Source organism: Haliotis asinina, chromosome 2, assembly GCF_037392515.1.
Source record: "Haliotis asinina isolate JCU_RB_2024 chromosome 2, JCU_Hal_asi_v2, whole genome shotgun sequence".
Lineage (NCBI taxonomy): Eukaryota > Metazoa > Mollusca > Gastropoda > Lepetellida > Haliotidae > Haliotis > Haliotis asinina.
In genome coordinates this window covers 55,678,491-55,692,677 of record NC_090281.1, presented here as the reverse complement: position 1 = coordinate 55,692,677, position 14,187 = coordinate 55,678,491, and the positions used below count along the sequence as shown (strand labels likewise).

General features: G+C 40.6%; 1 protein-coding gene across 1 annotated transcript; it reads left to right on the top strand.

Moving 5' to 3' along the window:
• Positions 1-5,004: 5,004 nt before the first annotated feature.
• Positions 5,005-11,708, top strand: LOC137272711 (tumor necrosis factor receptor superfamily member 10C-like). The gene is made up of 4 exons (XM_067805095.1): positions 5,005-5,112; positions 7,766-8,162; positions 9,128-9,298; positions 9,968-11,708. Exons 1-4 carry the CDS (start codon positions 5,035-5,037, stop codon positions 10,309-10,311), a joined length of 990 nt encoding a protein of 329 aa, XP_067661196.1. The 5' UTR covers positions 5,005-5,034; the 3' UTR covers positions 10,312-11,708.
• The last annotated feature ends 2,479 nt before the right edge of the window (positions 11,709-14,187 follow it).

The window sequence follows — 14,187 nt, the reverse complement described above, 5'->3', positions numbered from 1 at the left end:
ACCTTTCTTCCAATTATGATTATTTGTAAGTTTTTACATTAAGTTAAAATATTTGTTATTGTGACAGTATGATTCAATCTCCATTATATTCACAAAATAAGTTTTCAACTCTTTTCTCCTAGACAGATTTCTTCCTGTGACAGACATCGCATGCTTCTATTGAACCATTTTAACTAGTGAATTAGAGGCTAAATTGAAAGAAGTCAGTAATATTATTTTAATAAATGATATTGATATTATTTTGTAATAAATTAAACTTTGAGCTGATATAACATGTTCTATAAGTCACCCAATATAGCAGATGGTTATTTCAAGCTGATGAACTGAGACGGGCATTAGAGTCTTGGATCTGAAGTCTTCAGTGTCTTTGCATCGCAAAACAATTTAATAATGTCTGCCATTTTTAGATCAAATCCAGTTTTCAAGTCCATACTTCAATTCGCACTGCATCTTCTTTACCATGTGATGGAATTTTCGGTTTGTTGGTGAATTGTTTCATGCACAATTTGGCATATATCATGTGTATTACTCTTCCTTGTTTGTTCAATAATAAGAACATTCCACAATTGTCAGACTAACCATTACTTGCCCTCGCTCAGACAAATATTTGCAGACCTACCTCATAACAGAGTACTCAACTTTTACTCAACAGCCAATACCAGTATTTAATCAAACATAAGCGTTTCCTGTCTGTCTGATATTCATGTTTAGGACAGACCAGTTTTATTTCTTGTTTGATAGATCAGCCAGTCGTATTATTTCTAGGAATAAGAAAAAACAAATAAAAAACAATTTTCCTATCTCAAAAATAAAATCCCCATGTTTTTATTGAGCAGAACTGTAAACTTACATGAAAACATTTTTGGATTGTCTTTTGCCCCACATGTGCCAGAAGTAAATACTCAGAATAATGAGAAATAATATTACTTTGAGTGGTAATTTTATTTTGATTTAGGTTTTATGAGGCCCCAAAATCTGTAAAACAAGAAATAGAATCTGGCCTTACAATGTTGTTTCTAGCCGTAAGCTTGTTATTACTGGTTTGTAAGAAGAATATGTTTAGTGACCACACTTGTGTCTTGTCACTACTGTTGGGAGTGTCTGGGAACAAATCGTGCATCTCCATGTTACATTCTGTAATTTGAATAACATCTCTGGTTTCTAGTCAAGTTTCAAAGTTAAAACATTTTTATGCCCCCGGCATGTAATGTCGGGGGATATAGTCAACTCCTCGTCCATCCGTTCGTCCGTAATCATTTTGTTTCTGGAGCATAACTCAGAAACCCTTCAATATTGTTAGACCAAGCATGATAGATATAATAATCTCAACCTATAGTTGTGCCTCAACCTATAGTTTTGGCAATTTGGTGTTAGTCTGATGGGGGGGAGGCGGGCTTCATTTCCGGAGAAGAACTCAAAAACTGTTCAATATTTTTCTGCAAAACTTGGTAGATATGTGTGGCAGGCCCCAAAGTGGTGCCTTTTGGTATTAACAGGTTTTTGTGATTTATTACTTTCTGGGTTTCCATGGAAATGTTTTGGACTTGGTCTCGAAATGAAGGGATGTGCTTTGTTTCTGGTGCATAACTATAAAAACGTTCACTATTTTCCTGCAAAACTTGGTAGATATACCAATCAGAAGCTGCAATGGTGCCTTTTCCTAGTTAAATTTTTTTGTGATTTCTTGATTTCTCGGTTTCCATGGAAACAATTCAGACTTTGTCACAAAAGTGAGAGGTGTGTTTCGTTTCTGGAGCAGAACTCAAAACCTTCATAATATCTGTCAGTAAAACTTGGTAGATATGTGTGGCAGACCCCAAAGTGGTGCCTTTTGCTATTTACAGGTTTTTATGACGTATTATTTTCTCGGTTCCATGAACACGTTGCTGACTTCGTTTCCGGAGCACAACTCGAAAACCATTTCATATCTTTCAAAAGATCTTGGCAGATATACGAGACAGATCTTGAAATGGTGACTTTTTCTGATTACAGATATATGGCTTTTATACTTTTCATGAATTCCATGGAAACAATTCAGACTTGGTCTAAAAACAAAATAAGTAACTGTCAGATGATTTGTCCTTTCAAATATGTGGGGGCGGGGGGGATATATCATCTTCTGATGACTCTTGTTCCAGATAAAGAAGGATCTGTAGTGGAAAAAAGTGACAGAATGTAAACAACAAAGGAAAAGAAAAAAACATTAACCTCATATGACAGGAATCTTAGGAAAATTGACAGGATATAAAAATAGATAGAAGGTTCAGGTTGCATTGTATTAGCTGAAAGAATAACCAATTAAGCAATTAAGCAAAATGTCTCAAATCCCATCTTTCAAAATGTTCTCCATGAGTGTCATCAAAAAATTCCTAGTAAAAGGAGAGTAATATAGAAAAAAGAGAGCAACATTTTAGCAAGATGCTAAAGTATTGAAAAGAATGAAACATGTTAAAAAGAGAGTAACATATGAAAAAGATGGTAATATGATGATAATAAAAAAGAGTAATATATTAAATAGAGAGTAATATGACATTAAAAACAGAGTAATATATTATAAGGAGAGTAATATATTAAATAGAGAGTAATGTGATACTACAAAGGGAGTAACATATTAAAATGATAGTAACATGATAATAAAAAAAGAGAGTAATATATTAAAAAGAGAGTTGTGTGACACTGAAAAGAGAATAATATGATGGTATAAGGAGAATAATATATTAGATAGAGATAATGTGATATTGAAAAAGGAGAAACATACTAAAAAGAGAGTAATGAAATGCTGAAACCTTTTTAAATATGTTCCTTAAGTCATTATGTTGTTTTTTCAAGTTTTTAGTATGGTAAAAATTTGTAATTCACTCAGAATTCACTTTTGGCTATATAGACACCTTGTCTGAAACTTACTGAAGAAGCTGACTTTTGGCCTGAATGTCTTCCTATCGATACTAGCAACAAGTATAGTGAAGTGGATCTTGACATTGCTGATGATGTAACCCTTGCAAAGATAGTTAAGAACATTGTTAGGTTGTCGTTACCTTTTTTCACTTTACAGCTTCATGTCTTGAGGTTGAATCCACCAATTATATGTTGGTACATGTCCAAATAAGCTTAACATTTTATAAGGCCCCTGTCTAGTTAAAAGCCTCCATCTCAAATTACATGCAACATGGTACAGGGGTAGAACCAGGATTTCGGAAGAGTGGTTGTACATAAATCATGAATTCCAAAGGTTAGGGGGAAATGTACTTCAGGGACATTTTTTTCCCAGGGAAAGGAGGTGTGCGCACACCCGTTTGGATCCGTCCTAGTGGTACCCCTGTGGTGGATACTCAGTACACAGTCTGTACACTTGATTATCTTGTCTTCCTAGGTGGCAAAACATCAGTCTTGAAACTGTTTCATGTGCTCATTACCACCATGATTTTTCTCAGGGCTGATATATTATTTTCGAATATCAACTGTGTGTGAGTGTGTCTGTGTTATTTTTGATACAATGTTTTGTCAATGTTTTGTCATGCCAGTTACCAGTCTGACCACTAATGATTATACCAATGAATCTTTATATCCTATATTTCAGACTTGCTGTAGATTTTGCTATCCTTTTACACATGCCTTTCTTCATAATTGTCAGAGGCGTACACAAAGTATGAAATCTAGCCTACCAGTTGTCAGACATTTGGTGGCAGCCGTGGTGGCTGAGGGGGCCAGATTATTGAGTTTGTGTTCTGGCAGTAGATGTCTCTCTCTGAGAGTGTGAGGTTTTTGTACTTGAATCTCTAATATACTGGAAAAGTGGATTGTTGCATGCTCTTCAGTAAGTATATTCTTCTGATGTAAATACTTTGAAAATAAAATGAAAGTTTTGTATATCTTTGTTCTTTCTGTTTATCAGACTATGAACTGATATAAATTAGAGAGAGATTTTATGAGTGTACTGAAAAGATTTTTCATCTTGAAATGAATGTAAAATATAGCTCACCTTGGCATCATTATCTGGAAGGGTCAAGGGTTGTGACCCAGAGACAAACCTGAACTTAAAGCTCTTATCTTATGAAAAAATACTGAACATACCAATATGATAACACCAAAATAATTTTGCTAATTTTCTTGGTTACACCAGGTTGAGTTCCATTTAAAACAGTTCAACATGGCCAATGTGGTTTGAAATCTGCCAAATATCATATGTAGCAGACAAAATGAATTACCCCTGTAACAGCCTCATTATTTTTGCTTATCCCAAACAGCCCCCATCATATATTTATATCTTTCAGTCATGTAAGGTCACCTGGTTGCCATGATGTAAGCACAGAAACACCTTATGACATCTCTAGCTTCATAGCTGATGATTACCAGACTAGGCATGGTTTCTAGCTGGACTTGAATGATACCAAGTTATCCAGAATGGATTTTGTTGTTTCAAATGGATGCATCAGAATATATGGGTATATGGTCGCTAACTGAAGACTACTCTTAGTCATAACGTCACTGTTTAATCTAGCTCCTGAATAAAGGTGAGCTTCTGTACCTCAGCTTTAATACCCTACTAATTCCTGGTCGATCATGCCTAAGGATCTCCCAAACTTTTTCTGCTGCTTTACACATACATTTTCGTATAGTTTAACACCTGCTGTGTTATATGAAGGCGGTGTGAAAATGAGTATGAATCATGCAGTCATAAGCATCGATCCAGCTAAAACGAAGACATGCATCAACACTGTCAGAAATTTATAGACTTAACACCCATTGCCGTTACTGAAAACTTTCATAAAAGTTAAAGAAATAACCATTCTTGAAAGGGATCCTCAAAGAAATCCCTATCACCCCAATCCACCAATAAAAATCAAATATCGCGTCAATCAGCGTGAGTAAAGCAATGATGTTGTCATGCCTGATGCAAATTTAGAATTTAGTTGAGAGCGACCAGCTGCAACGGAAATGCCACGGTTTCTGAGACTATATATAGACACACGTATTTTCCATGTATCTAAACATAAACACGGCAGTACACGTCATTCGGAACTTCAATGCCTGAAGATGAGTTGCTGCTCCTCCAGCTCTGAGTCTGCACTGACAATCATTCTGATTATGGTGGACGCGATGTCAACAACTTTGGTAAGTATGATTTGAAGAGTATCATAACGATCACATCCCCGTTACTGAAAGCGATCACAGAGCTACGACAGTGTTTCTGTGTGAGAATTACGACTGACGTACCGCTATGACCGCTTTCAGGAACGGGGCCCAGAATGAAATCCATATGTCTGCTAGAACACATTACGAAGGAAGTTGTGTGTGCAAATGCGTTACCACCATTTTCACCAGATAACAAAATATTTGTGACGCGTTATAATAGCGAGCTTGCTAAACGGTATTTGTATTTTAGCAATGTATTTATGATAAATATGACTACAACTAATATCAATAATATCTGAATGTTATATACATGCATTCATGCGATGTTAAGGACAGGATATTGTTACTCTCAACAATAAAAATCACTTATCAGTTTTGTATTTTATGTACCAACAAACGTAAGTAGTGTACTTATTCAAATGTATGTGTATAAGTTTCAGACGAGAGATTGTAAGACATAATGTAAGATTGTAAGGTGGGGTGACGTTTGTCTGAAGATAAGTAACTTTCTAGAAGATAAAAGCCATGTGGACATATTTTATTAAAAATCTGAAAAGACAATGTATTTAACCATATCACACAGGATCCAGATGACTGGACACTGTATCCAAATCATCAAATCAGCTTGTAGACTTTCATACTACTGGAATATATTCAGCTGACAAAATTGTGTTGAGAAATACGAGGGTACTGATTTCATAGCTGTACCCTTTTATGCAGAATATATTCTTATTAATAATATAGTGCCCCGATTGCCATATTAGTGAATTCCTCTTCCTGTCAAATGAACCACCCACACCTGTCAAATGAACCAAGTGGGTGGATTTCATTGTCAATAATATCTCGAAATGCACCACCCCCCCACCCCACCCCCCCTCAAATGAATCAAATGAACCCCCACCCCCACCCCACCTTGGATTCGCCAATGGTCTATTTCTCGAAAATAGCTCTTAAATCATGAGTCACAACTTCTCATATCTACTTTCACATGTTCCGCTTATCATTTGTGTTTGAGAATACAATTTCCACCACAGTTGTATCCAAGTAACTTCCTTATTCTAGTTTTACAGTCGTCGTAATTTTAAATTTAATTTCAGGGAGCCTTGTCCTAATTACTGTTTGATCATTGCACACCACACTAAATCGTTTTCTAACTAAACGACTTTGACCCTCAAAAATTCATGTTTGAATCAGGTGATCCGGTGATTGATTGTGTGAACACAGATCCACACGATGACAGGCCAGACCACTTAAGCCACTGAATAGTCGCTTGTAGAAGCGATGGAGTAGCCAAGTGGTTAGAGCATTCGCTCGTCATGACGAAGACCCGGGTTCGATTCTTCACATGGGTACAATGTGTGAAGCCTATTTCTGGTGTGCCCCGCAGTCATCTTGCTGGAAAATAGGTGAAAGTGGCGTAAAACCCAACTCACTCACTCATTCTTGTGTACTACCCAGACTGCTCGGGACCTGTTGAGATGGGGGCAACTTATGGATATCTGTGTAATCTATTCCGGTTAAATCACGATATTTGATGGATGCAGATTTTAAATATTTACTGATCTGTTGGAACTGCTAAACCATCTTACGGTTGATGCTGATGCGACTAAGCGAGCGGACGCACAGAATAATTGAAAGATTCATCTCTATAGAGAGGAGAGTTATGGCACTGTAGTCAGGTATCCATCGTGCGATCATCTGACTGCATTTATGGTCAAAGAGGAGATAGTGTGTGGCCGGAGAGTAAAAGACTGATGGTTCCATCATAAGTCTGGATCATTGACAGAACGTCTGGCTGGAGAGTGGAAGGTTGGTGATTCGGGTCCCGACTGCCTCTCAGGTCGTGGACAGAGGGTCTTGCTGGAGAGTGGAAGGTAGGTGGTTCGGGCCCCGACTGCCTCTGTTGTCGTGGACAGAGTGTCTGGCTGGAGGCTGGAAGGTTGGTGATTCGGGCCCCGACTGCCTCTGTAGTCGTGGACAGAGTGTCTGGCTGGAGGCGGGAAGGTTGCTAGCTCGGGCCTCGGACTGCCTCTGTGGTCGTGGACAGAGCGTCTGGCTGGAGAGTGGAAGGTTGATGGCTCAGGCCCTGACTGCCTCTGTAGTCGTGGACAGAGTGTCTGGCTGGAGAGTGGAAGGTTGGTAGTTCGGGCCTTGGACTGCCTCTGTAGTCGTGGACAGAGCGTCTGTCTGCAGGCTGGAAGGTTGGTGGCTCGGGCCCCGACTGCCTCTGTAGTCGTGGACAGAGGGTCTGATGACTGGGGAGTGGAAGCTTGGTAGCTCGGGCCTCGGACTGCCTCTGTAGTCGTGGACAGATCGTTTGGCTTGAGACTGGAAGGATCTCCTTTGCACGCCATCCAAAACGCCGTTGATGATTACTAATTGCCTACCGCGTGTGAGGCATTAGGATATACAACCTCACCACACCTTTGCATAGGCTTGTTCAACATTAAAGTAGAAGAATTTGAAGTCGACACTAAAATATGTACCTAAGATAACTTATTAATGGATGTATATATATTGGGTGTCTCAACATATACAAATGCATGATGTTGCGTCTTGCATGGTATCGGTAGGCATGTGCTTGGGCATATATTCTCTTCATGTGACCTAGCGGGGTCTTTTTTCTTTTCAGGGACAGAATTCGCCACCATGCCCTCGAGGCCAGTACTATGACTTTAGTTCACAAGACCACAGTTCTTGTAAGCTGTGTACCTATTGCCCTCCTGGATCAGAGGTAACCTCTCCTTGCACGAACCAGTCGAATACGGTTTGCAAGTCATGTGACTATGGAACATATTCAAGCGGGGGATACAAGTGCCAGAACTGCTCTCGCTGTCCACCTGGAACCTTTGTGTCGCGGCAATGTACCTTGACCTCTGACACACAGTGCGAACCGTGTGCAAAAGGCATGTACTCTTCTGACTGGTCAGCTGAATTCTGCATACCGTGCAGTCGATGTGGGAAAGCGGTGACAGTAGAGAGAAACTGTAGCGACACCCATGACTACAAATGTGGAGAATGTATTGAAGGTATAGCATATTCCAAAATGCGCAAGTGATTAATTGCCCATGGTTGTGGGTTTATGTCCATTTTCGCCCTATGATGAATTTAGCTTTATCAGAATCATACCCGTGCTTCTTAGTTTCACCAGAAACCATATAATATCTATTACATGGTCTCTGGTGTCATTGTTTGTTGAACTGTCTTCCAACGTCAAGTTCATTCGCCCTGATATAACAGATAATTGTCAGTGTGGTGCTGTAAAGCAAGGCTAGCTATTCAGGAAACGTTCGTAGCCCTACGAACTTCTTAAGCCCATTCTTTGGCTACGATCAAAATTAAGAATTCTTAGGGCTACGAACGTTTCTAGAATTAGGGTTCAGACTCAGTCACGCACACGGTCTTCTCTCTCACCCAAGTAACCCGTCAAAATCCGGGTTAGAATTGATCTCCATCTACCTGTGCTTGTAAGAGGCGACTAACGGGATCTGGTGGTCAGGCTCTCTGACTTGGTTGACACATGTCATCGTATCCCAGATGCGCGGATCGATGACCGTGATGTCAATCACTGGATTGTCTCATCCAATTTAGGTTGAGTGTGGTGCAAAACAACAGAAAAGCTTAGCAGAAGCAGAACAGCTTAGACTGGTTTGTATTTACATTCGTGTCCAACTCGTGTTATTCCGGGACCAGCCGAATGGCGACTTGCGTCTTCTTGAAAGTCACGGAAAGGAGCGAGTGGTGACGAATGTTGTTTACACTGTGTGACGTCAGTGCTATTTCTATTGGGGCAAGGTGTCCGATGGCGTCACTTTTTGAGGACAGTGTAACCTTAAAGATTTGTCGCTATTTGTGAGAAACATACAAATATGTATATGTTTTAATGCTTATGACAGTGTAAATGAAGTTGGGGGGTTGTCAGCCTCCGATTACTGATATTCATATGGTCACAGAACGCCCTCTAAGACACACACTCACTCTCTACTCATTGCAGGATACTACCGCCACCCGAACCTACCCAGCACGTGCATCAAGTGCTCCTACTGCTACCCCAACCACACTGAGGTCACTGTGGTGGTGAACGAGTGTCTGACCAAGAGCAAGGACCCGAATATGATGTGTATGCCTGTCGTAGGAGGACCTCTGCCTAAGGGGACCTTTTCAAGTGAGTTTGTATATTGATTGTTGAATATCCAGTCTACTCAAGGAAGAGGCACGTGATTATTGACAGTCTTAACCGAATCGTTGGATCTGGCGCATGAGTGCGCTTGTGGTTCCGAAGATGAACACACGGTCCATAGGTCTGAGCTTTGAAAATCACAAATGGGCCTAGGTGGTAACAGGAACCCGAAATACTCTCTTGTTATTCGACCCGCGAGGATCTGGGTTAGAATATTGATTTTCAGTAACCCATGATTGTCGTAGGAGGCGACTAACGGGATCGGGTGGCCAGGCTCGCTGATTTGGTTGGCACGTCATCGGTTACCAGTTGCGCGGATCGATGCTCGTGCTGTTGGTCATTGGATTGTCTGGTCCAAACACGAGTGTTTACAGATCCCGCCATATGGCCGGAATATTGCTGAGTGCAGCGAAAAACTAAACTCACTCACTCTTGTTATTCAGATACTCGTGTAAATAGTGAAGTGACACCCGCAACTTTGACAGACAAGTACCCATTCACATTCATATATAGACACACTGATTCTGAATATGAAAAGAAGTCGCATCCTAATTGTATCCTAAAAATAACTGGTGTAATCGATCCCATTGTCAGGTATTTCCTTTAATGGATGATCAATAATAAACGTTAAATGACATATATCTTCCATCTAAGGTTCGTCGGGATCTACCACCCGAACAGGCTCAGCTTCAACAGTTCCAACCAGCACACCAAGTCCCTCATCACAAAGCTGGGCTGATCCACTTACGTTAATCATAATAACAGCAGCATCCTTTGCCCTCCTTGTCATAATCTTCTCAATCTTTGTCTTTAGTATATACTGTAAGCATGGAAAGGGAAATAGAATGAACATAGTTACATTATTATACTGCATGTGCACAAAGAACAAAAGACACACCAGAGAAACAAAGATGACATCGGGGTTGTCACTGTTAAAAGGCAACGAACCCGAACAATCTGCTAGCAAGATGGCAGGGGTCTACTTCGCAGACTCTTAATTCCTTGTCTTAAGAAAGAGTGGGACATTACTCGAGCATTTTGCTGACTCTGTAGGCGGGAGCCTGGAGACAAGACACAAGTTGGACCTTCTGTTGGCGTGAGACATGATGGCGGAGGCTGGTCCTCTGCACTAACTGGCATGACACATCTCGGGAAAACAAATGGCGGTTCAGGACGTGGAATATTGTGTAGACGGGAAACTCGTGACAAGACATGGTCAAAGGTCGGTGGACGCTGATGTGTTCGAAGCTGATGTTCCTTCCTGACTTGCTACACTGGATCATCCCACCCCTGGGACAGGAAGCCAGTTTATCTCATCTGGTTAATCGGAACGTACAATCTTGTGCCATAATGTTGAAAAGGGACAAAACCAAGGCGATGGGTGATCTTCCGCGTCTTCTTGTGAAAATGGAATCGGAATCTCACTGTGACTTACTGCATATTCTGCCTCATCGCTTTCAAAGAGGGAGGTTGCATGAACAATCTTGATGATTACCCAGACTCACTCCAGTGCCCTGAGCCTAGATTTTCGAAGCTCTCTTAGAGCAAAGACAGTCGTAAGTGCCATAGATTTGCATTAACTTACGACGTTCTTAGCGCTAAGATAGAGGTACGTTTATGTTAATATATGGCACTTACGATTATCTTAGCGCTAAGAGAGCTTCGAAAATCTAGGCCCTGTTTCTGAAATCGATCGTAGCGCTACGACAGTCGTAAGTCTATGTTCAAGTATGGTAGTTACGATCCCCTTAGTTGTACGTTCGTTTTGTGGACCTGGGCCCTGGTTACATAGTCACCCAACTTAAATACACATTTTTGGAAGGGATCTAAATTGCAGAAATAAAAAAAATAATGCTGGCTTTTTTGCGCTGGAATATCAATTTGAGACTATCATAAAATGACCAAACTTGTGAGTGACAAACAATCTCTGAGCTGATATCTTACCAAAGTTTATATTGTTAAATATGTTGTGTATCTGAAAATATGTACCAGCCTTGCCTGAACTGCAGAGCAACGCATAGGACACTGTTGATCAGTTAGAAACGCGTCTGACTCAGGTACGGGTGGAGGGCAACGTTCAACTGACGCGTGTAACTGGCTTTGATTTTTTTTCTTTTTTCTTTTTGAGGATCATTTAAGATAAAAAAAAAATTAACTTAATCGTAATTTTTTCTTGAATGTTTCACTGTTTTCGGTATTTATTTAGAGTAATATGACATGCATCTTGTTGTAATGCAATAAATTTGTCTTGATTGCCCAAGATTCCAAGTTGTTGCATTCGCCATGCCATGTCAGTTTTCCAAGGGAGTATGGGTATGTGGTCACCAGGGACACAATGTCTTCACAGTATTTTCGAATAATAACAAAATGTACACATGCTAACAAAACTATTACTTTCACGGCACAGAAGTATATAAAGAGATAACAAAATCCTTCATTTTCAATATTACATATGTTCTATAGCGTGTTTGTTGTTAGCGTGGATTCGTATGTCGAGTTCTACGTCTTTAAATACGCCATTCCGACAGACTTGAGAATAGCTGACTCGGCCAAGCCTGGATTGGTATAAAATCTGATGATTAAACCAGCTGGATTATCAGTAAATCGCCCAAAAGTAAATTTGATTGTGCACCCCACTTTAACAATCGATTTAGGACACCCAGTATTTGGAGGAAGGAGAGGATGGAAATTTTATGTTAAAGTTTACTGCGCCTTTAATGCTGCATGTGTGTCTGTTGCTTTCGTGGGCGCCCGCGCACGTGTGTGTGCGTGTGTGCGTGTGTGCGTGTGCGTGTGTGTTGAATCTGTGCTGATATTATTGTGCTGAGATACTAAGATATTATGCAGTTCAACATTGGTACCCTTATAAGACTTTATACCTAGACGAGCATTTGTGTAATCCCCCATGACCAGGCAGGTGAACAATAAGTACCATGTTTAGCGCTTTATGGTATCAAACCATGGGAATCGAACAACGACCTTCTATCCACAGGTGTAATGAGGCAGGTGAGCAGAAAAAACATATAGCGGATAAATATATCATATCAGGATCGGGCCTATAAACTGATTGGACAAAGGGTCATTCATGTCCATTGCTGCAGTTATAACCAACCTCCACAACCAGGATACTGAGTACTTGAATAACGTTCATAATGTGACTGAGATCATCAAATCATATGGGCGTTATAGGCATGAAGTATATTTATACCACGGTGAAGGAACACACAGGATGAAACAAGACCACTCACAAATGCAATATTAATCAATCTAACACATGTGCAAACAAAGGGTGTTTGCATTGTTAGATATTAAGTGCACGAATCAAGTTGTATGCACCCGGATGCATGACACACTCTCTGTCATACCAGGAAGGAATATATCATATTCAACTGGCATGCATTTCCTGCGCCGAAGTCTTACACAACTTGACATAAACGTCGGCTGCGGAGAGACGTAGAATGGGGGGACAATGACTCCTGAGAGTTCTCACAGGGCTTCAGCGACACTAAAGCATACGTGACAAATCTAGGGCCTCCCTGGGCATGTAACCACTGTTTGCGATTAACCCTGAAAAACTCCAGGCCCGTAGCACACAGAATCATAATAAGTTGTGGGTCCTGATCGGAATGTGTAGGTTTTATATTTGAATATTAAAACAGTCGGCCGTGAGAGCCTGAAGAAAGGACCTGTCAGTACCATATACGGATTAAGCGATATGTCTTCATCATACCCACGGTCCAACGTTTTTGACACGGTATATTTCCATCGACTCTATGTACATGTAGTGACAAAGACTTGAAGCAAAGTTTTCACAAGCCTTGCCAGGAGCATTCCATTGCATCCAAGAGAGGCTGTGTTTGTTTGTTAGTTGTTTAACACCGCAATAAGCTGTATAAAATCAAGTTGGACCGACTGTTGATAATATAAAGATCTACAACCGGGCCCTGGACGTCAGGTTTCGGTTGCCGTGGACCTCTCCTGACCAGGGTTTCTCTCTGTGAGACCAGCATCAGTTGCTGAGGAACTGTCCTGAACGGGTTTCCATTAGAGATACCAGCATTTAACCTTAGTATGTAACCTAAATATTTCTCTCGTCTTTAGACACCCTGGGTTCTAGTTTTCATGACACACACGATCCCCATGGATACTGTTGCTTGATTGATGAGCAGCTTCGGCAAACAGGTTCCATACGGTCAACATACCATATTTTGCTAAAGTCACTCTGCTGTTGTTGTTGTTGCAGACTGGCCAGTACATTTGCTAAGAGGCACAGATTATCCTGAAGCAAATGCTTTAATGGCCGAGTGAGTTTTCATCAGTTCGTATCTGCAGACAAACCAGCGTTATGAGTAAACGCCTCTGAATGTACATATTTGGGGCACTGGTATACAAACCTGTTGCTACAACCACTCCGTGTCTTGTACAAGCTGCCGTAGTGTGTTCCCTCCTAGCGTTGTCTGAATTGGAGAATAGGAATTACAACAGTAAGTTAAGAAATGTAACGCAGGAGGAAAATCAGTTGCGAATATCTTTTTCTGAAAAGGCAAACACTCCGAGAGCGGACGTTGAGAGCGGACGTCGCTTAGCGGAAAGGCAAGAAGAGAAGCGATATAGAAGATTCATGTCATTGCCAGAGGAAATAATAGTAGTAATAATAATAATTATAGATTCATATAGCGCTTTTATCAGCTGAGCACAACTGCTCAAGAGCTCCCCTAGTGTCAGACAACACGTGGATATACACAATGCTTGGAATTTCTATTCGTAAGCCTCCAGGAACAAGTGACATTCTTGAAATCATCCAGATACTAAATAGATCGTATGCGAAATTGCTTAGCCCATAATACAGTCCTGCTATAGGTATTTACCACATA

Coding starts and splice junctions, on each gene's coding strand:
- LOC137272711 (XM_067805095.1), top strand. CDS start 5,035: ATGAGTTGCTGCTCCTCCAGCTCTGAGTCTGCACTGACAATCATTCTG. Junction 8,163..9,127: donor ATGTGGAGAATGTATTGAAG/GTATAGCATATT, acceptor TACTCATTGCAG/GATACTACCGCCACCCGAAC. Junction 9,299..9,967: donor GCCTAAGGGGACCTTTTCAA/GTGAGTTTGTAT, acceptor CTTCCATCTAAG/GTTCGTCGGGATCTACCACC.